The sequence below is a fragment of the Poromitra crassiceps genome, assembly GCF_964638095.1.
Source record: "Poromitra crassiceps genome assembly, chromosome: 1".
NCBI classification, from domain to species: domain Eukaryota; kingdom Metazoa; phylum Chordata; class Actinopteri; order Beryciformes; family Melamphaidae; genus Poromitra; species Poromitra crassiceps.
The window spans coordinates 19,717,036-19,740,125 of record NC_139623.1 but is presented as its reverse complement, the minus strand read 5'-3'; the positions used below and the strand labels follow the sequence as shown (position 1 = coordinate 19,740,125).

At 45.7% G+C, this 23,090-nt stretch overlaps 1 protein-coding gene across 1 annotated transcript in view; it reads left to right on the top strand.

The window, feature by feature from the left end:
• The window catches only part of LOC310776174 (rho GTPase-activating protein 7), a gene marked incomplete at both ends in the record, with an annotated part of 178,808 nt that overhangs the window by 58,150 nt on the left and 97,568 nt on the right, over window positions 1-23,090 (top strand). Inside the window, one exon of the mRNA XM_083636356.1 lies at window positions 295-450. Coding sequence (XP_083492482.1) covers window positions 295-450 — 156 coding nt within the window. The remainder of the gene's footprint in view (window positions 1-294; window positions 451-23,090) is intronic.

Sequence of the window (23,090 nt, the reverse complement as noted above, 5' to 3'; positions counted from 1 at the left end):
TACAGTACTTCTATGCATGAGGGCCATGTTTGTGTGTCCGTGCGCGGGCCTGTGTGTATGTCTGTGTTTGTGTGTATCCTTACCTCTGGGTGTGTGGGTGTGTGGTTGGGTGGCTGGGTGTGCGTATGCGCGTGCATATGTGTGTCTGGGTGTGTATCCTTACCTCTGTGTGTGGGTGGGTTGGGTGGGTGCGTGTGTGTGCATATCTGCCTGTGCGTGCCTATATGTGTATGTCGGTGTGTGTATCCTTACCTGTGTGTGTGTGTGTGTGTGTGTGTGTGTGTGTGTGTGTAGCGGAGTGAGCCAGCAGCTGCACCCGTCACTACCTTTCCAGTCAGGAGTGGAGACCCAGATGGCCCCTCAGCTGCTGCTGCTGCAGAAGCTCTCCCTGCTCAAACTCAGCGCTCTCATGGACAGACACTCGCCCTCCAGCAAGCAGGGCTGGAACTGGTAAGAGGGGGGATGAGGGGGAGCGGGAGGGGTGAGGGGGGGATGGAAAGAGAATGAAGAGAGAGGTGAAAATGAGCAGACAGAGCAACCCGTTCTCACTCCCAACCAATGGGTAAGCTCGGGCTTGGACAGATGGAGCCTATGCGGAAGTGATCAAAGCTGTAGTTCCTCGAATGGCCACTTGAGGCTGGCTCCAAAAATGAGTTGTTCCCCGTTCACCCCCATGTTCAAATAACCCGACTTTACAACAGGATTAAACATGTTTACAGCCTGATTCAAAACACGGTTTTGGTCTCTATCGCTAACTTCACCTTTCATGACAACTACCGGGGGTGATTTTTTTTTTATATAACTCACCCATTTAGAGTAAAATAGACGATAGAAAAGACTATGACCGCTATCTTCCCACTGGCCTTAGGCGCTAAACTGGCGTTAAACGCAAAAAAACACGCATTGCGCCTGCCTCGAGAAGATAGCATCATGGTTTTAGGCCCCGAAATGCACTTTACGCCGAAGAGGCGTGGCGCAGTGCCAGAATAGGCCAGAATGGGCGTTTCGGCCTTAAATACCGGCCTAACGCTCTCTTCCCCCCTGGCGTTAATTTAGCGCTTATCGCTTTTCAAAACCAGGCCTTATTCAGTGTGCCGGTTATATTACTGTGCGTAATTGCGCGGAGCTCTCCTCTGCCATCTCTCTCTCTCTCCCCCCCCCTCTCTCTCTCTCTCGCGCGTCAGACAGGCACAATGACCGATGGAAAAAAAGTTGTTATACCGTAGTTTTGAGCCCCTGTCATTCAGGCTGTTGCATCATCCTATCTGTGCAGCGGGGGAGAAGAAAAGGTAGCGAGAGAAAAAAAACGATATCATTCTGCCCAAACTTTCACCAATCTAATCTCATCATGACATCCAGGGCTATATTTTTCTAGCCAATGCATTTAGAACATTCTTTTCCCTTTGATCTTGCTATAGTGTAGCGTATTTACATGCTTGCTGTATTTAAACTGCAATGAGATTTGTTTGAGAGCATAATATGGAATAATATAAGCTATATGGAGACAGACGGGGATGAAAGAGGCTATATGGAGACAGACGGGGATGAAAGAAAGAGCTCAGAGCGCCGGCTCCCTTACCAAAGCCACACATGTGAAATCTCCCAGCATGCATTGAGGCTAATCGACAAGAAATAGCAACCAAATCAGCCTAATAGGCAAAGTGGTAGATATAAATAATATGTATGTTAACACAAGATGCAATTCTGGAACATTTCAATATTGGACAAAATAAAACATAAAAATGAAAAAACAACCCTATGTGAAACATATATGTAATCCAGGTGGCATATATACCCCTCGCAAAGTTAACGTGATATAGATGAGTGATAGCGTAACACGGTTCTACTGTGATGTCCGCTCCAATAAGACTTGGCTTACTTCATATGTACTTTTACAATAAAAACACATTTATGCAATGACTTTACATAATGTAGGCTATATTTATGTGCAATGACTTTACATAATGTAGGCTATATTTATGTGCATCATTTAGCCTGTGCAGCAGGTCGTCTACAAGTTATAAAACTACCTGCCCTGAATGAGCCGAGTGGGGGTGCTTGTTCACTATTGTCAAAGTTATGTTTACAACATAAAGATCATGGAATTGGATGCTATCAGGAATGTCACCGATAGTTAACGTTCTATATTGAAGGCTACAGCAGGGAGACCGCATCAGCCCTGCTGAACAGATCTGTATTTGCCTGGCTGTAGGTTGAATTGTTTTATTTAGGCTATGATCTGTGATGTGCTGAGATATCCAAATTGGCATGAAGAGATGACAGCATGCAGCCTAAACCCGGACATGGATCGAGTGGATCGGAGCTTCGAAAGGAAGAATGTCATTGAGTAACTGCAGTTCACCAATGAGCACAGTTATGAATAATTATACGCTTAAAAGGCGTGGTTATAATGCTTAAGGCCGCGTGTAGCGCCGACAGGAGAATAGGCAGTGCGCCGGTCCACGCCTACTAATATGAGCTGCGCCGGGCGCTAAGCGCTGTTTTAAGGCCGGTGGGACGATAGAGCTCTATGTTTTGGGGGACTGTGGGAAACACTTGGTCTCGCGCCACATTGTGACGTCTCGCACAAGCTGCACAAGAACCAAGATGGCGACGGCCACACTCCCATACTAGCTTCAAAACGGGACACAAAAAACCATTGGGTGACACCGCATTTAGGGCGCCCAAACTGGTGGCTTGTGCCAATTGAATTAGACAGGTGTAGATGATCCCCATCGTCACATTAGATAGGTGTAGATGATCAAATTGTAATGATCCCCATCGTCACATTAGTTCAGATATCTCTGCTGATAGCTGATAGCCATGGCAAAATGGATGTATGTGATTGTGATATTGCTGCTGCTACCAGCTCTAGCTTGTCTGGCAAAGGAGAGAATAATCAAACTGAGCATCCCTGGCTGCATCTGAACGAGATGTTCAGTATGAAAGACAAGACAGACAAAGACAGCGACAGCTTAGGTAACACTGGTAACGTGTTGGATGTATGGGGGGGGGGGGGGGGAATTGTGTATTCGGTTAGATAATTAAAATATTAAAAAATATTAAAGTTGTCTTTCGCTTTACTGCACTGTTGTGACGAAAAGAGAGCTGAGCCAGAAGGCAAAGCTCTCGATCTACCGGTCGTTCTTCGTTCCTACCCTCACCTATGGTCATGAAGGATGGGTCATGACCGAAATAACAAGATTGCAGATAGAAGCGGCCGAAATGGGTTTTCTCAGGAGGGTGGCTGGCATCTCCCTTACGGATAAGGTGAGAAGCTCAGTCATCCATGAGGGACTCGGAGTAGAGCCGCTGCTCCTTTGCGTAGAAAAGAGCCAGTTGAGGTGGTTCGGGCATCTGGTAAGGATGCCACCTGGGCACCTCCCTAGGGAGGTGTTCCAGGCACGTCCAGCTGGGAGGAAACCACAGGGCAGACCGAGGGATCCCCCAGTCAGAGCTGGCTAATGTGCCCAGAGAAAGGGAAGTTTGGGGTCCCCTGCTGGAACTGCTACCTCCACGACCCGATCCCGGATAAGTGCTTTAAGATGAAAGTGAAGATGAAGAACATTTTTAAAGTAACGCAAATGTACTTTTACTTGAGTACTTTTAAATAAGGCAACTTTTTTACTTGTACTAATAAACTACTTTTACTTGTACTTGAGTTAATTTTCACCAAAGTAACAATACTTGTACTGTAGTTGAGTAGGTTTTGTCAGTACTCGTTCCACCTCTGCTGACAGCCAGCAGTTTCTCATACTTGGAAAGTCTAGAAAAATGAAGTCTGGACTGTTCTTAGCTGGTATGAGCACGACAGAAGAGACAGACATCATGCTGAGATAAAGGTACATGCAATCTTGCAGGCCTCCCCACCAAATCCACCCAGAGACTGCAATATGTCCAGAACTGTGCCCGGAAGTCAGAACACATCACCCCTGTCCTCCACTCACTTCACTGGCTCCCCATCAATCAACGCATCACCTTCAAACTCCTCCTCCTGGTCTACAAGGCAGTAAACCACACTGGTCCCACCTACCTTCAAGAACTCCTCCCCCCCAAGCCCCCCTCCCGGTCACTCAGATCCGACACCCTCAACCTACTTGTTGTCCCCCGCACCAAGCTGGCAACGATGGGTGACCGAGCCTTCTCCACCCTGGGGCCACGCCTGTGGAACCAACTCCCAGGAACTGTTCGGGCCTCTAAATCCCTCGCTGTTTTTAAAACGAGCCTTAACCCTTGTGTGGTGTTCGGGTCTGTGGGACCCGTTTTCATTTTTTATTAAAAGAAAAATGATACAATTAATTAATTTTTCAAACTGAGACTCACTGACTTTGGCTCATTTTCTGTGAAGAACATATATCAGAATACATATTTAATGACCACACACCATACACCCCCCCTACACATTTCTATTACATATAAGATGTCCGGGTCCACTGGACCCGGACATCTTATATGTCTGAATGAACCATTCTGTATTTTCTTGCGCTGCCTTCATTGCTTTGTGTGGCTCTGCATCTCAAGATGGCGGAAAGATTCTCTGCTCAGAGGGCCTTAGAGATCATTTTTGAAGAGAGAGAAGCTTTTTTCCTTTTTTCCCATTTTATCATAAAAAACGGATAGCACTTTGATAAATGTGATCTAACAGAGGTAAATGATCAATATTAACCATATGCTCTCTTCATTGCTAGTAATTGGGATAAATTAAACATCTGGTAAGTATCTTTACATAAATTGTTATGGCTGTATTGATTTAAAAACCCAATAATGCGGCGGGTCCACCAGACCCGCAAACATTGGCTGAGTAACAAAAACATGAACACCACACAAGGGTTAAAACCCACCTGTTCCGCTCTGCTTTTTATTAGCTCGGAGCTTTTAGCTGTTTTTAGCTTGTTTTTATTTTTATTTATTTATTTTACTATTTTAGCTACTGTAAAGCACCTTGAGATTTGTTTTACATTTTAAAGTGTGCTATATAAATTAAAGCCATTATTATTATTATAATCTAGTCTCTAAACTGCAGGCTGTTACAACTCTGTCCAATAAACAAGCTACCTGTGAGTCATGTGACTTTTGTTTACAAGCAGCTCGTTCACTTGTAAATTACAATTCACTTGTAAATGAATCAAATTCAAAGTAAACATTTCTGTCGGGGTTAAGACCAACGTTTTCCTCTTTATCGCTCCCCCCCCCCCCCCCCCTCCCCCTCTCTCTCTATCTATCTATCTATCTAAACTCTGGAACAGTAAACTTGTTACCAGTTGGGAAATTGAGTGTAAATCGAGACAGTGTTGTTTTTCTTTATTTTTATTCCCCTCTGTCCTTGGAGGAGCGGGTCGGCCCAGGTGTTAACCATCTGCCGAGAGAGGGGGAGGGAGGGAGAGGGTTATAGAAAAGGTGAAGATGCCGCTGTGTGTGTGCGCGCGCGCGCGCAAGCAGGAGCGCACATCAGCCTTGTTCAGTCTCAGTGATCAGTCTGTTTCTTCAGCTTTTTATTTTATTTTATTTATTTATTTATTTCAGGGACAGTGCAACATTAATGAACATTTGCATGTAAATGTGCCGGATTATAGCCTTAGCTAATTTCCATCCGTAGTCCCTCGACAGGTGAGGTACAAAAAAGTTTAAAAAGAAGAAATAGAAAAATGAGTGCATACATAGGGCATACATAACTGACAGGGGAGCAATGTAAGTGACACATACATACACATAGGGTAGAAAGGAGAGGAGACATACTGTACATATTCACGATGGAGGCATTTAACTTTGCAATTCAAGTGGGCACATACAGACCTTCAGTTCCGGTATGTAATACAAATAAAACAAAAACAGGAAACATTAGGGACATTGACCAAGGTGGACATAGGACTTTCAAAGATATACATATACAAAAACAACACATGAAACAAAAGGGTTTAAATATGGTCGCAGTTTTGATTTGATCTGAGCCATGACTTTAACAGCCCCTTAAAGGTGTGAACACTGCTACTCTCTCTGACTGACATTGGTAGACTATTCCATAGTTTGCTACCCCTGTAGGACAAAACATTTTGTCCGACAGAGGACCGTCTCAGAGGTAGTTCACAGTCGCCTCTCGACGAGCTTCGCGTGATGTTCTGGGTAGCTCTCCGTTTGATAAAGCATTCTAAGGGAGGTGGTGCTAGCCCATGAAGGATTTTATAAATCATACAGGCAATTTTAAATTTTTTATAATTGTCAAAGCTGAGGAGGTTGTACTTTAGAAGTATATTGCAATGATGGTAAGATATAGGTTTCTTATCTAAAATTTTCAGGGCCTTTTTATATAGAGACTCGATGGGCTTCAAGGTGGTTACTCCTGTGAAGGACCAGCTCGTGAGGCTTTTGTATCTCAAAAGATAATTTTGTATCTCAGATTTGTTATTTTTTCTCACTCTTCCTTTTTTGTTATTTTCTTCATTTCCCCCTTTGACCCTTTTTTCTCACGGCCTAGGGCATCACAAGCCACATTCAGCTCAGTCAGTCAGGAACCCTTAGTGAGGTGGATAAAAGATGAATGCTTGAGGTGATGCGCTTTGTCAGATAAATGGTAAATGGACAGCATTTACTGTATAGTACTTTTCTACAAACACTAAGGGCCCTATCATCGTACGGCCCAATCGTTTGCGCTGCGTTTGTGCGCCTCTTATTGCTATCTTCCCAGCATCTTAAGCTATCGTCTGCCTCCACCGTCCAGTTTTGCGCTGGGATGACACAGGTGTAGGTGTGGCCCAGGCACGTCCGTGGGCCTCTAGCCTATCACCTGTCTCGCGCAAGTGTCATTTAGCGCTCTGGCAAGATACCTTGGTATGTTCCGAGCGCAAAGAGAGGTCTGGGCGTTGCCCATTCCAAAATAGGCGTTCCAGTGCAATGTGTTAGTAAAAAAATCGCCTTGGGTGCTCTCAATTTTAAGGCCAGGAAATAGCTGGTCTTAGCGCAAACGCAGACGTACGCCTGAGCGCAGACAATCTTCACATCTCCGTGCAATGCAGGAAATCCTTGCTTGGATCCATTTACGCACTGCATGGATGTCACTCTCCACTCACGCCTGCACACACTCTTCTCTCCTCGGAATGCCACGTTGATTTTCAACTATAGCCGACATTGCAGAAAAAACACACCTTGATTTAAAAATGAGAATTTGTTTGTTTGGTTTTATTAAGCTACATAATTCCGACCATACAGAAAGTTGTGATGGTGTTGTGCCAAGCTGCCTCTCCCCACCCTGGCCGGCCCAAAACATCCAGGGCACCGACCGACACCCACCCAACCACCAAGCCTGCATACCCGTCCAGCTCCCACCTTCTCGGGGGAGACCCCCCTCCAGCACCGGGCGCACACAGACTCCCACCCCGCCAGACCCTCGTACCCCTAATCCAATTCAAAACACATCATTTTTTCGCACAACACCTGTGTCCGGCCAGTACAGTAACCTCTTTCCCTGCAATTGCACACATGTAAGACCAGCTTCTCCACAGCGCGGATGGCAGCTGAAGTCCCTCTCGCCATCAAGCAGACAGTGACGGAAGCACGTGTCTTTATGTGCGCCAAGGGGAAATGACCAGAGACGGCTGGTATCAATGGGCTAGGGGGGCTAAGCCCCCCCTATCATTTCCAATAAAATGAGAAAAGTATTATTATTATTTATTCTTTACATACATTATATCAAACTTAGAATTGGTTGTTTATGTTGGTGTAACCTATAGAGCAGCAACAGCGCCATCTGTAGTCACAAGAAAATCAGCAAATTGGGCTAGCTTTGTCCAGCCCCAAGACACTAGTGTCAGGCTTCAATCACCTTTGTTATAAGTGATTGACAAGTGTCTGGCACGCCCCCCTTGAGCTGCCGCCGTCTACGGCCCATTTGGGCTAAACTCCTGCAGCCCACCAGACAGAGGAGGCTGGCCAACGAGACTCTTCACAACCAATGACAGCTCGAATGAGATTCACACACATGGACTACTTCCTCATCCATTTTCCTTCATGTTTGACGGGGGAAATTACAAGTGTAGAGACTGGAGGCACATTGGCACAAAGGGACACAACAAAATAGTAAGTTTTGTGTTACATGGTTTGAACGCAGACAACAGCTGTTGCTCGTTAAGAGATCAAAGGGAAAAGACGTGGACAGCTCTCGCTCTCTCTCTTCTCTCTATCTCTCTCTTTCGTTCTCTCTCTCTCTCTCTCTCTCTCTTTCGTTCTCTCTCTCTCTCTCTCTCTCTCTCTCTCTCTCCTCAATCGTTGTCTGATAAAGACGGTCTGAAATCTGTGGGAATGTGTTGGTTTTGAATGTAGTCTGTTCTATCATGTAGCCTATCACACCATTCTTGCATACTGTATCTTGTTTTTGTTAAAATGGTATGTGCTAATGTGTAGCCTACAGAGCAAAATAGTCAAATTGTGTGTGTGTGTGTGTGTGTGTGTGTGTGTGTGTGTGTGTGTGAGAGAGAGAGAGTGAGAGAGAGTGTGTGTGAGAGAGAGAGAGAGAGTGAGTGAGTGATACAGAAGGTTTTGCATCAGGCAAGTGTCGTTTGTTGCTGCAATTTGGTATCTCGGATGCTGCTCGGATGCTGCAGCATGAGCTATTGATGGTTATAATTTTTTAGCCCCTCCACCCAATATCACCACCAGCCGTCACTGGAAATGACAGACTAAATTGGTTGGATTCGATGTATATATATGAATAGAAACAAATAGAAAATAGCTGATTAATAAAATGTGTGCTGGTGCAACGAAATTCAACTTCTTCAAATAGAGCAGCATCACTCAGCTCTCAGTACGCTGCGTAATTACGCATGCAATATATTAGAGATAGAAGAGAGAAAAGGGATAAGCATACAGACGTTTGGGCAGCAGCCCTTTTTCAGCATGTGAAATGGCAATAATACACCGGTGATTCACAGGTGGGCATGAGCACGTTATTTCATTTCTATGCATGATAGCCTCACATCTCTCTCTCTCTCTCCCTCTTTCTCTCTCTCACTCTAGTCCCTCTCAGTGAAGGAGGAAGCTGCTGACGTGACACTGTGATTTTATGGGCATAAACACGCCTATACGGAGATGTGCGCCGAGATGACGTGTAGCGCACAGCGGGCCGACACGCCCACAATTAGGGCTTTGCGCAGGGCTATTCCAGCACAAAAGGGGCGCTAACGCAAAATTACCGCTATCGGGAAGATACCTATAAGTGTGCAACAATATATGCCTACATTCACCCATTCACACACCAATGGCGGCAGGTATATATATATATATATATATATATATATATATATATATATATATATATATATATATATTATATACACCGTAAAACTGCCAATAAGAGCCCGGGCGCTTATTATGCTAAATCAACTTGGACCGGTAAGAGGTAAGAGGAAGACAGGCGGCAATTAGAGTCAGGCGGTTATTTTTATTTTGACATAATTGAGCCAGGCGATTATTATTTTTTTAACAGAAATGCCTGCTCAGCAAAAACGGAAAGTATCAAATTGCTTATTTAAACCAGTGAGATAGTACTTGGTACACACAAGAGGGTAGGTACAGGCAGTTTTGAACATGCCTATATTGTACAACGGCTGGAATGAACGAAAACAACTTAGTGATAGCCTTCATCTTCATCATCATCATCATCATCCAACTACGTTATGGTATCAGTTCATTGCTCTCTTCTCCCTCTGCCAAGCAGCCATACCATATTTTAAACAAGTAACATTAGCCTACCGCTCACACATTCAGTTGTTTGTGTTTCATTGGAAAGAAACTCAACGTAGCTACCAAGCTAACCAAACAGCACTGCAGTAGACAAAACAAGCAGACTTACCAAATACCGGTAGGTAGACGGCAAGTTTCCAATACATGTCCAGTATAATGGGTATAATCCATACTGCATTTATGATCGCTGTTCCGCTGAGAAAAATGCACTTTTACAAGGCCTTACTGTAACATTACGCTACGTTAGCGTAAGTTGCCCCACCGCTCTCGGTTAGACAGCATCTCCAGCATGTTGCCTACGCCGTACCATTAAACAATGCGGTATGCATACTTGAAACATGTCGGTTACAGCATGTATAAATACAATATAAAACTGTCTGACAGGAGGAGAAACTTCCCCCTGACTTCCTCCAAAACAACGTCATTACCGTAAGTGACTGAATTTAGTCAACACAAAAACATAAAGTACAAAAAACCGTATTTATTCTAATAAACGCCCCGGCGGCAAAATAAGTCAGGCGCTTATTATACTAAATCAATTTGGACCCGGGGGGAAATGGAAGACCCGGCGGCAATTAGAGTACAGGCGCTTATTGGAAGAATTACTATTATTACTATATTATTATTAATATTAATATATAATATATATTATATATATATATATATATATACACGCATCTTTTTCCCTGCATGTTTTTAGTGGTTTTTCCTCCTATCTGGAGGAAAGGGGGAGAAACAAAAACAAAGAAAGGCTCTTTTGACGAGCCCATCTGGGCTGTAGGCACTGAGGACATGGGGATGGGGACACGCCCACAGCGTCCCAGGAGGTAATTGAACCCAGGACCTTCTTGCTGTGAGGTGAAAGCGCTACCACTGCATCACCGGGGTTCAGTATCTTCCCCAAGGACTGGAGGGGCTGGAGATCGAAACACCAACCACCAACCTTCTGATAGTGCTCTACCTCCTGAGCCACAACCACCTCTAGTTTCGCGGTGGGGCGGCGTTTGTACCTTTGTGCTAATAACGGTGCTTAAACATTGCAAACTTATGGCGCATTCCTTTATCGCAAAATAACTGGGATGTTGAGGCTAAATGACGTCACATCCGTTTTGTTAGCATTCCATTTGCAGAAAACTTGAGCTGGGAAGTTCACTGTTCATTGGTCAGATCCAGTCGCTAGCCAGGCTAGCCATTGTTAGCAATAACAGTTGATAACATGGCATTTCACGGCATTTTGCGCATACAAACACTGCAGCCTCATGTCCACACAGATAGAAGTTAGGCAGTGCTGTGTGTACAGCTGATTTAATGAGACACAAAAAAACAGTGCTAAAGTGCTAAACAACATTACTACGATTATCAGGGGCGGTTTTAGCATCAGAGCTTTGAGTGGGCTCCTCCCACCCAATGGTCATGGACCACTGAACCCCTAGGGGGGTCCGGGGGCATGCCCCCCCGGAAGAAAATTTTGTACAATTTCAAGTAAAAATGGATCAAACTGGCGCACTTTGAGATCAAAATGAAGAGACTAGATCTATGAAGAACTACACACATCAATATCTTCTTTACCGTTCTGTGGTTTTACAGCGATGAAAAAATAATTGTTTCCCTATATATACTATATATATTCTGCATACAGGTTACTATATGGTAGAATTATGCTTGCATAAATAATACCAAAATCACTTCAGGGGAGGTTCAAGTAAAGTAACATTTTGCTTTGTAGGCAAAACAAAAGTAAAATTAAATCAAAAGGGAACTTCCTAACTTATTGGCTGGAATAATATTCCGACAAGATAATAATATACTGTAGCGTTCCAGGTAATCCAGGTATTACCTGTAATGTGATGTGCAATAGGAGTGTCTAGATTGCACCTAGGAACTAATGTGTGTGGGTGTGTTCCTAGGGGGAAGGGGGTATATAGGACCAGCGGCCGGGGGCCGGATGTCAGTCAAGCTATGCGAGTGAGCGAGACCTGTTGCTGTGTGTAGAGCTAGCTGTGAAGCTAGCTGCTAGGAGCTGAATGAGCCTGTGAATAAAGAACCTGTACCAACTACAACTCTCCGTTCCTTGGCGTATTAGCGATACGCTACATTGGTGTCAGCAAGTGAAGCGGTAGCGCCTCTGATTCGGTCGAGAGGGGAGAGAGTGAGGAGGAACGGCGGAGGAAAAGTTGGACATCAAAGGCTCGAGCGACCTAGCGGTAGCAAGCTAGCTGTGTGAGCTAGCTGCTACGGGCACCACGTGTGATGGTGCGCGAGGAAGAATGGCCATCGGTGAACGGGAGAAAAGAGGAGCTGACGACGGAGATCAGCTCGATGCTGGCGGGCATGGAAGCCCGTGTGTTGAAAGAAGTCAGACGGCTGGTGGAAGAGACTCCTGCCTGGGCAGTAGAGGTGATGCGGGCGCTGCGGGAAGTCATGCAGCGGGTGGATTTGATGAGCGCGGAGGTAATGCAGTGTGGAGAACGGCCGGAGGAGCCACAAAATAGACTGTGTTGGACCTGTGGAGAACCGGGCCACGTGGCGAGGTGGTGCCGAGGCGGTCCCGGGAGACGGACCGGGTATGCGGGACAACGACATGGACAGCAGGGAGCCTGCTGGGCATGCGGCGCGATCGGACATCTAGCTAGAGAGTGTCGAGAAGCTGTCGGGGACTGGAAGACAGCGAGAGAGGAGAGACGTGCAGGCGGCGGACAGGTGAGGCTTTGTTGGACTTGCCAGTCGCCTGAACATTTAGCCAGAGACTGCACTAAGGGTGTGGGCGCTGGAAGAGACACACAGCCGGGGGAGCAGCCGGAGCAACAGGCAGAGGAGCAGCGGAGTAGCGGAGCAGTGGAGCAGCCTGAGCTACAAGCAGCGGAGCAACGGGGCAGTACAGAGCCGATTGTTCTGGGCAGGAGAGTGACGGTTGAGCCGGCACAGGCTAGCTGCTCTGCATACCAGCCAGTAGTGGCGGAGATCACCATCAGTGACGAGACAATCAGGATAATGGGGATTGTGTTGAACAGCCAGAAGGAAGGGAGAGACATCACCTGCAATGCTGTTACAGTCGGGGGAGCGGCGCTCGTGTCCCCGGGGGAGCGAGAGGGGTCAAGGCCGGAGGAGACGGCCCAACCAAGCCGCTACACACCCCCCACGGCTGCACTGCAGAAAGCCGAGGTGGAGATCGACGCCGATGGTGTTCGCCCTGCTGTCCTCAACACGCCGCCCCCTGGGGGAGCGGGACGGGAGGACGAGCGAGTGCAAGAGCTGGACGACGACGACAGGGTCATCTGGGATGTCGACGTGGGTGAGTGGATACGCAGACAGAAGGAGGATGCGGATATCGGTCCGGTGTTCGCGTGGGTAGTGGCCGGACGCCGGCCCCCTGTGGAGGAGATTCACCTGTGTTCTGGTGCCACGAAGGGACTGTGGAACATGTTTTCGGACCTGCATCTGAGGGGAGATGGGGTTTTGGTGAGAAAGGGGCACGGGAAAAGCGGGACCCAGTGGGTTGTACCTAGTTGCCTGCGAGAATTGGCACTGAGGGTGGCGCACTGTTGGCAAAGCTGAACTTTGGATGAACTTTTGCTCCACCACCTGCGAGGGTGCAAAGCCGACTGGAGGAGAGGAGACTCCTATTTAATCAAAATGCTATTCACCAAAGTTTTTCTATATATCCTGTGTGCACTGAAGTCACAATGTTATAACCATTATGTCACGTGAAACATGGATTGTATTATATCGTTGAAATGCATGAGGGATGTGAACACGCGTCTATGGACTTCCAAGTGAAAAATGTAATCTCAATATGAATGGATTTTAATTGTATGCTGAAATAGTCTGTGTTACATGCACAAAGTTTGAAATGACAATTGTATTAATGCATTGTTGTGTGCTGAAGTAAGCCTGTTACATAACATGTTTTCAGATGAGAGTTGCAAGAGAGTGTCATTGAGTTCAAGACCATAGGAGGTGTCCAAGTTGATGGATGTTTTCAGATAAGGATGGTTCAGTGTTAGAGTATCATTGAGTTCAAGACACCTAAGGGAGGTGGCCCAGTAGATGGGCAGGGCCAATATTAGGAGAGGGATCATGTTGGATCCAATAAGAATTGAAGTCATTGAGTCAGCAAAAATATAGAACACACCCTCGACAATGACAGATAAAAGAACTGGACCTCAGAGCCTTGGTGCTCTCCTGCATAGGCAGGGAGTCAGACGGGAGACCGTCACTTAGATGCTCTCGAATCCACCAGGGATAGAGCATAGATGCTGTAGGCAGGTCTCATTAGATTAAGAGAAGTTCTGGAATTAGGGAAAAAGAAGCACTGTCCGAGTGCCCGTGCAGGAAATCCCCCGTGAGAACACGGTTGGAGCACGAAGACTAGATATAGACTCCACAAGGGAGAGAGAGGTGTTAGGCAGGCCATTAGATTAAGAAATAAGTTCGGAATTAGGGAAAAAGATGCACTGTCCGAGTGCCCGTGCAGGAAATCCCCCGTGAGAACACGGTTGGAGCACGAAGACTAGATATAGACTCCACAAGGGAGAGAGAGGTGTTAGGCAGGCCATTAGAGTAAGAAATAAGTTCGGAATTAGGGAAAAAGATGTACTGTCCGAGTGCCCGTGCAGGAAATCCCCCGTGAGAACACGGTTGGAGCACGAAGACCAGATATAGACTCCACAAGGGAGAGAGAGGTGTTAGGCAGGCCATTAGATTAAGAAATAAGTTCGGAATTAGGGAAAAATATGCACTGTCCGAGTGCCCGTGCAGGAAATCCCCCGTGAGAACACGGTTGGAGCACGAAGACCAGATATAGACTCCACAAGGGAGAGAGAGGTGTTAGGCAGGCCATTAGATTAAGAAATAAGTTCGGAATTAGGGAAAAGGATGCACTGTCCGAGTGCCCGTGCAGGAAATCCCCCGTGAGAACACGGTTGGAGCACGAAGACTAGATATAGACTCCACAAGGGAGAGAGAGGAGACCACCAGAGCCACATTAGATGGGAACAAGATACATATCAGAGATACACCAGGTTTCATTTAGACAGGTTGGCCATCTCAGATAAGAAATCGTTAAAAGCCAAGAGTGATACTTAAATGGGGAGAGTATAATGAACTCCATGTTGAAAATTAAGGTAATGTACATTGGATAATGATGTCATCTATATTGGACAGAATGTAATGGACAATAATAGTATGCTTTGTAAGGAGAAGTGTTAACTTATATATAAAACCTATAAAAACCAAGGATTTTTTATTTTATTATTTTTCTTCTTCAAAACATCATTGAGAAGGGTCCACACATCCAATAAGGTAAGAGGCATGATTTTGGGTTCAGATAATTAGCCTCCTCCATGCTTGTAGAAATGACAGAATGATCTCGGGCTTCAGCTCGTTTCTCACCGGAGAAATATGTACTGGGTGATTCTACTATATAGGTTAGTCAATTCTTTCACCCTGGAGGGAAAAAGTGCCATAAGGCCACCTGTATCGGTAGACTGCCCACCCGATGTTCGGGGAGGAGGGGGTAGAGGTCCTAGATTAAGACCCGGAGGTGGACAAAGGATTAACGTGTTGTTACTCATCGGGGAACTTACGTGTCTGCCTTTTTACTCTGGGTATTTATAGTCGTATGGGATAGCCTCTATTAGGAAGAGATCCGCTGGTTATCACGGTCTCTCACCTCCGTGATTTGGGAGTGCTCCGATGACGCTATTCTAACTCTCAGGGGAGGGGTCATAGGTCAGAGGTCGCTCGCAAATCATTACAGCACGTGGGCACAGGATCCAGTCATTTTGGGACTGAAGAGACACTCAGCCACATCCGTAGAGTTTACTACTGGGGCAAACAAAAGGAGGACGTGCGGAGATACTGCAGTGCGTGTGAGGACTGTAGAGCACAGAAAAGGGACCGAAAAGAGTCACCTTGCGAAGGACTAACCCCACTGGGGGTGGAGAAGGACTAGCGTGCTTCAGGTGGGACAGAAGCTTAAAAGGGGGGGATGGAAATGGTGGTTTAAATGAATGTGTAAAGAAGAAAAGAGAAATAAGGTAAATGTTGGGGTCAAATGTCGAACTGAAATGAGATGTGGGTTGAATTGAAAATGAGTGTAAAGAAAAGAGGGAAAACGGAAATGGGGTTGAGTTAAATTGAAATGTGTGTAAAAAGAGAATTGAAATGTGGGTTGAATTTAGAGGAATGGGGAAAGAGGAAGGAATGAAAAGGAATGCAAACGGTGGTGGTGGAATGCGAAAAGAAGTGTGCTGAAAAATAAGAGACTATGTGGTGATGGAAAAATGTTGTGGGGTGTTGTGTTTTGGTACAGGGGGATATGTGTGTGGGCTGTGCATGTCGCGTGGAAGCGACATTATTGTTGGGCGGGGAGTATGTAGCGTTCCAGGTAATCCAGGTATTACCTGTAATGTGATGTGCAATAGGAGTGTCTAGATTGCACCTAGGAACTAATGTGTGTGGGTGTGTTCCTAGGGGGAAGGGGGTATATAGGACCAGCGGCCGGGGGCCGGATGTCAGTCAAGCTATGCGAGTGAGCGAGACCGGTTGCTGTGTGTAGAGCTAGCTGTGAAGCTAGCTGCTAGGAGCTGAATGAGCCTGTGAATAAAGAACCTGTACCAACTACAACTCTCCGTTCCTTGGCGTATTAGCGATACGCTACAATACTGTAAGCACTAAAGCAGGAGTTTGCAGTCAACTAGTTGAAATTAATATGTGGCAGTATTTGTGGGGATCAAAATCTATGTGGAAGGGAAAGGAAGAAAGAAAAGGGAATAGCATGCCATGCACGCATGTTAAGCTATCGTCATCATCACATCAGACAGGCTGTGTAAAGCAGCCACTTGCGATTCTGAAGGGCTTAATTTCATTCAGATAACAAGGAACCCATTTGAAAATATGTTTGTCACTTATGCCCATATGTTTCTCAAAAAACATCGCATCCATTTACACCCGCTTTACTGCGAGCTAGCATGACATGGCTGGCTGGTGCCATGGTAGCCCATATGTTTCTCAAAAAACATTGCATCCATTTACACCCGCTTTACTGCGAGCTAGCATGACATGGCTGGCTGGTGCCATGGTAGCCTACCTACCTTCCTCCAGTCCACCTGTTTGTCTGGCAGGCACAGCGACAAGTTCTTTTGTTTAGCCTACGAAACATTACCCGCTAATTTGCATATCAATATGCGCTAATTAAGTAACTACTAACGACTCTGACTGCTCAATGCTCACCTCACAGTTTCATTGATCATGAGTGGGCAGAACGATTGTGTGGACTGTGGAGGACCACTTCGCTGCTGTACTGTGTGTGTGACCTGTGTGAAGTGATGTGGGAGGGAGCGCCTGCGCAGCCGCGGTTCTAGAAACTTTTCGGGTGGGCTGAACCCCCCTAAATTTTTGTCTCAGCCCACCCTAAGAACATAGAGGGGGGGGGGGGGAAACACGCACACAGCGCATTGAGTGTAGTCAGAAACTGATACTAATGACCACCATGGATTTGGAGAGGGAAAAAAAAAGAAAAAAAAAGGGGGGTTTTCCCCTCTATTTTTTTGGGTGGGCTGAGACTAAACACGATTTCAGATGGACAAGCCCGTCTTTTATTGTCACACGATCACACATCAACACATGCATGGCCACAAACACACTCATGCTGACGGTGGCCGGTGAAATTTGTCCTCTGCATTTAAACCCATCCTGGCTTGTCCTTTCCTCCGGGGGGCAGGCCAGGAGCAGTGGTCGCTTTCTCGTACAGCGCCCAGGGACCAACTTCGGATGTTGTCGTCACTGGTCGGGTGACGATGACGATCTGATCTTCTGCATGTTTTTAATGGGGGGGTTATGTACGGAGGAACCCCCTGGGGGGAGCACGGGGAGAACATGCAAACTCCACACAGACAGAAAGGCCCTTACGACGAGATACCCCACCTGGGCAGTGGGCACTGAAGATATGGGGGGGAACACAACCACAGCGCCCACAGTGTCCCAGGCGAGAATCGAACTCAGGACCTTCTGACTGTGAGGCGACAGCTCTACCACTGAGCCACCGTGCCCCCTATTTTTTGGGTGGGCTAAAGCCCACCCAAAAAAGCGCTAGAACCGCCCCTGACGATTATTACTGTTGTTGCACGGCGCAGCCATCTTGGATTTTTTAGGTCGGGGATGCTGAGGCTCCTACGAGTTTGGAATGGGAAATACGAGCTCTGGTGACGTCACCGTCCCAGCTCATGACCTTTGAAGTCGTAAGATTACCAGTTCCCAGTTAAAGGAATGCACGATTAAACCAGCATAACTTTATTCAAACGCACATTCGAATGCCAAGCACAGACAGTTTACTCTGAACTGACAGGCAATGTCAAGAAAGAAGAAACTACACATTCTTTCCTATTTTCCTATCTTTCCTATTTTCAACCCAATGTCATGCGAGTGATGGCGAGAGAGACAGGGGGAGAGAGACTGAGGTAGAGAGAGAGGAGAGGGAGAGGGAGGGAGAGAGAGGAGAGGGAGAGAGAGGAGGGAGAGACTGAGGGAGTGCGAGAGGGGGCGAGAGACTGAGGGAGAGAGAGAGGGAGACATTGTGCGAGTGCCAATAGGGCAGGCAAGGCCACACAGCAGCCGAGCTGCGGGCAAGGCCGGGCAGCGGCCGAGCTGCGAATGCGAGCTGCAGGGCCAGCTCGGCGAGCTGCAGGACGGGGGAGGCTAGGAATCGAGCACGAGAAATGCCTAGTTAGTTAAAATCATTCAAAGTGACCTTTAACATAAATAAAACATACTAATGATTAGATGTTCAATCATCAACCTTTTTATTGAAATTCACCTGAAAGGGGAAATTTAAATGTTTCCATCTAGTCTCTCTTGCCAGACCAGGGAGAGATTTTGGCAAGCAAGACTATCTGTCTGTCTGTCTGTCTGTCTGTCTGTCTGTCTGTCTGTCTGTCTGTCTGTCTGTCTATCTACATGTGGATCTGGTGGCGGATATTAGAGTGGTAGAAACCAGTGGTCCATGTTGGCATGGTGGTCAGTGTATATACAGACGACTGACAACTGCTACTGCAGACTGCATCAAGGAAGTATACCATTGTGTTAAATTAACCTAACGTTCATCGATTATAACCGTCGCACTGCGCGCAACTGTTTATTTTCTACGGAGTGATAAAAAGTCTTGTCCGCCCTATCATAAATCATAATTAACGTTAGTCTCACAATATCCAGATTCCAGAGGCATATCCACACTTAGTTTTAGCACTGGTCTCTGACTAACATTACGGCGTAGTAGTGCACAACTTCGTTCACGTTTGTCTCGCAAAGGTAATTATTGAGTAATTTAATCAAAACATGTTTGCAACCGCTGCTTGCTGTTATGAACGAACAGTAGCCTTGACGTGCATCATAGAATGAAGGCTGTCTCGCATCGAAGGTAAACAACAGTGAAAAATCGTCTTTATGTCATTTATGTCAAAATCATGTTTATAACTGCCGTGCTGCACTCGCATATCCAGAAGCATCCACACTTCGTTTTAGCATTGGACTGGTCTCTGAGTAGCGTAGAAAGTGCACAACTTCATTCACGTTTGTCTCGCAAAGGTAATTATTGACTTATTTAATCAAAACATGAAGGAATGAAGAATGAAGGCTGTCTCACGTCAAAGGTAAATAATAGTGGAGAGAGAGAGAGACACACAGCGTCGCAACTTGCAAAGGCGGGGTTTAGCGAGGGGAAAAAACTAAAGGTCTTTATTGCGGTGATAAATTCTGAATAAAATCGTGTTATGGCGTACCGCCATGAAAGGATCAATGTATAATGGAAAACACTGAACTCTGTACGCAACGCTGCTCTGTGTGTCTGTGGCATGGTCTGTCTGTGGGACAGAGCAGAGACTGAGCTGCTGTGCTCTGGTCGCTCCGCCCACCTCCAGAGGGAGGCTTTAGTTCGTTTCGTTGTTCACCCGGGTGGGGCAGAATTGAACACAAATGTAAGAATGTGTTTCGCGTACAAATTGCACAAAAACAGTGCTCTGCACTCAGTCCACCCACCGTAAGCTCACTCCCTGAGTTTGAAGTCGATCAGACAAACGGTTCTCGAGATATGTGAGGGACAGAGAGAGAGACAGACACTGCTGCAATTATAGTGTAGATATAGCACCAAAACAGGAACATAATATTTTCATAGTCTTTTTCTTCCTTCTTTTTTGTCTGCTTTTAGTAGAATTTTAAAACCTTTAAATAATGAAGGTGCAGTTCATAGGCTACATTTCTTTCTTTCTGTTTTTCTGGTATTTATTTCTTATTCCTGCAGTTTGGGTTCATGGTTTCCCGGAGCGCCTCGCCTCCCATTGGAGCCATTAATAAAGTGTGTGACATTATCCATTTGTGTAGCCAACTGGAGGAGAAGTGATTGCTGGAGGCGAGTGGACGAGGTAATTGACTTTTGAAGAGCAGCAGAGTAATTGGCCTATTTGTTTTAACAATCACAAAACCAACTACAAAGGAGAAACAACTCTGCTCCCCTTCTCTCTCTCTCACTCACTCACACACACACACACACACACACACACACACACACACACACACACACACACACACACACACACACACACACACACACACACACACACACTGTCTTCCCCTACTTTCTGCCTCTTTCAGCCTCTCTGCCTCCACCATCCCTCTTTCTACCTTTCTCTTCTCTTGTCTCTCTATCTCCAATTTCTCTCTCCCTCCCTGTTTTTCGTTCTATTCTCGGTCTCCTCTAACTTGATGCTGTCAGATGGTTTGTTTTCACATAACCATCTGGGAACGAGTCGCTCAGGACACAGTTTCAAAGGACAGGCAAAAAATACCTGACACGTGATTGGATGAACCATCTGTCTATCACAGGCTCGCTCTCTGTGGCATCACATGCACCAAAGCCCGCCCGTAGCTGCCTCATAGGATGTTGATTGGTGTGAACCACTGGTGGTTCGGATTCAAACCAATAGATTGGAGTATGGCAAGATGGATTTGTCATGTCATCGTGATCTTGTGCGAATCCAGCTGCATCGAAAGGTTATCTCTGCTTCTATCTCTGTCTCTCTCATTTAAAAAAAGGCATGAATGATGATCAGATTATTGTTGCCAAACAAAAGCAAGACGAAAATGAAATACAAAAATTGTCATAAACATGCATGTAAAATGTGTATTTTGAGAGATGCAAATAATGTGGATAAGAACTGCAACAATAGAAATAAATATAGTCGCAAGCGACAATTGAGTGGTCCAGCACATTGCGACAAATCACAAATCACAAAATTTAACAAGGAATGCACTGGAAAAGGAATTTTGATTCTATGACCTACAGACCAGAAGTTATACGAGGGATCAGCCGATCAGCATTTTGGTAAACAAACGACTTCAAAATAATTCCGGGTGAAAACAGAGTACGCGCAGTGAGGAGCAGAAGTCCCCGCCATGACAGTCTTATCGCATCAATAAAAACTTTATTTTAACACACTGGTTTAGATACCTCCAAGTCAGAAATTATGTTCGATCCAAGATTCATGACTTTGTAGCGCTCCCAGATGAGCATGCTTTTTTATGTTTTGCTGAGCCCTCCTCACTCCAAGCATCTCAGCATTCCAGATTTGTTTGATAACTGCACCATGGCCTCTACTGAGAGGATTAGAGAAGTGTGGAAGGGGGAACTTGGTATTGAGTTATCTGACATTATATGGGATAGGAGTCTGTCTGTGATACAACTCTGCTAGTAGAGACCAGCTGATCCAATTTAAAGTCACTCATCGTCTTCACTATTCTAAGCACACGCATAAGATCTACCCTTTTGTTTCACCACTGTGCGATAGGTGTCAGGTGTCAGAGGGCACGTTATCTTATGCCTTGTGGTTCTGTCCTTCACTAGCAGGATTCTAGGCCAGGATATTTGGCTGGTACTCTAAGGCCTACAAAATAACCCTTCAGCCGGAGGCAGAACTCGCCATCTTTGGCTGCTCGGAGTCTGAGACCTCTCTGAACTTCCCTGTAGCTGTGCAACAGTCTCTGACACAGGGGACAACTGTCACCAAAAGTCTAATTCTGAAGGAATGGAAATCTCCATGTTCACCTTCATTTCAATTGTGGTTAACGGACATGATCTCTGTTATACAGATGGAGAGACTCAGGTTCCTGAGGACCAACTCACTCAAAAAATTCTCAGTCGTCTGGGACCCGTTTATGGCCTATCTTGACGAGGTCAGGGTGACGGGTGACCCTTGCGTGGGGCCCAAGCCCCCAGGAATAGCGCTGGACTGTGAAGCCATTTGAACATGGTGGCGAAGCTATGTATTGCAAGTCACGTGACGTCATGCAGGCCAGAAAGGAAAATTCCCATCCACTTGCATGGGGGGCAGCTGTTAAACCCAGGTATAAAGTATAAAACGACTCTTTTAATTATCAAATAATTTTTTATGGGGTAATTTTTTCTTCGTAAATAGAAAAAGGGAGCTTCTTGATGCTTATAAAGAATTTAATTATTAAAGAAGTAATGTACAGGTATACTCAATAGTTAATACACAATACATCTTCATAGGACAAGGGCACAAGAGACGCAACGCGTTTCAACCTCTGGTCTTCGTCAGGCTGTAGTCATTTTTTCTTCAGAAGCCACTAAGAGCTGTATACGGGTGTATTTTCTTCTTTTAATACATCCATGGGTGGGAGGGGTGGGAGACGTCATGGAATACGTCATGGCACACATGCGCACTTCGCCTTGGGCCGCATGGTCAGGAAGTAAAACCAGGAAGAAAAACCCCCCATGATGGCTTCATGGGCCAGTGAGCAGCCTCCGTCCGAATGTATGGGTGGGCGTGGCTCGTCCCCTATCCAGTTCTTTTAATACATCCATGGTGGGGCCCCACACACAGCATCTCTTAGAAGCACATAAGCACCGTATGTGGCTGGTAGCACTATGTTGTAACACTGAATGTCCTATATATATATATATATATATATATATATATATATATATATATATATATATATATATACATATATATATATATACTATATATTTATATATGTGTGTGTGTGTTTTTTCCTTTTCCTTTTTTCTGTGTCTGAGCCTGTTTTTGTGTTGTGTGTGTGTTGCCTGTGTGTTGTTCTCTAAAATGTTAAAATGTAAAATAAAATATAAAAAAACATATATATATTTTAAAGCCACAACTAGTCAACAGATATCAAACTGGTGGGCTTTATGGAAAGAGCATGACTCGAGCATGACCATTATAGCAAACTGATCGTGCAGTGGCCTTTTATTGCCACACAACTAACATGTAGTGCGGGTGCATGTATTGGGGGACGTGCAGGGGGGTGGATTTGCATGTAATGCC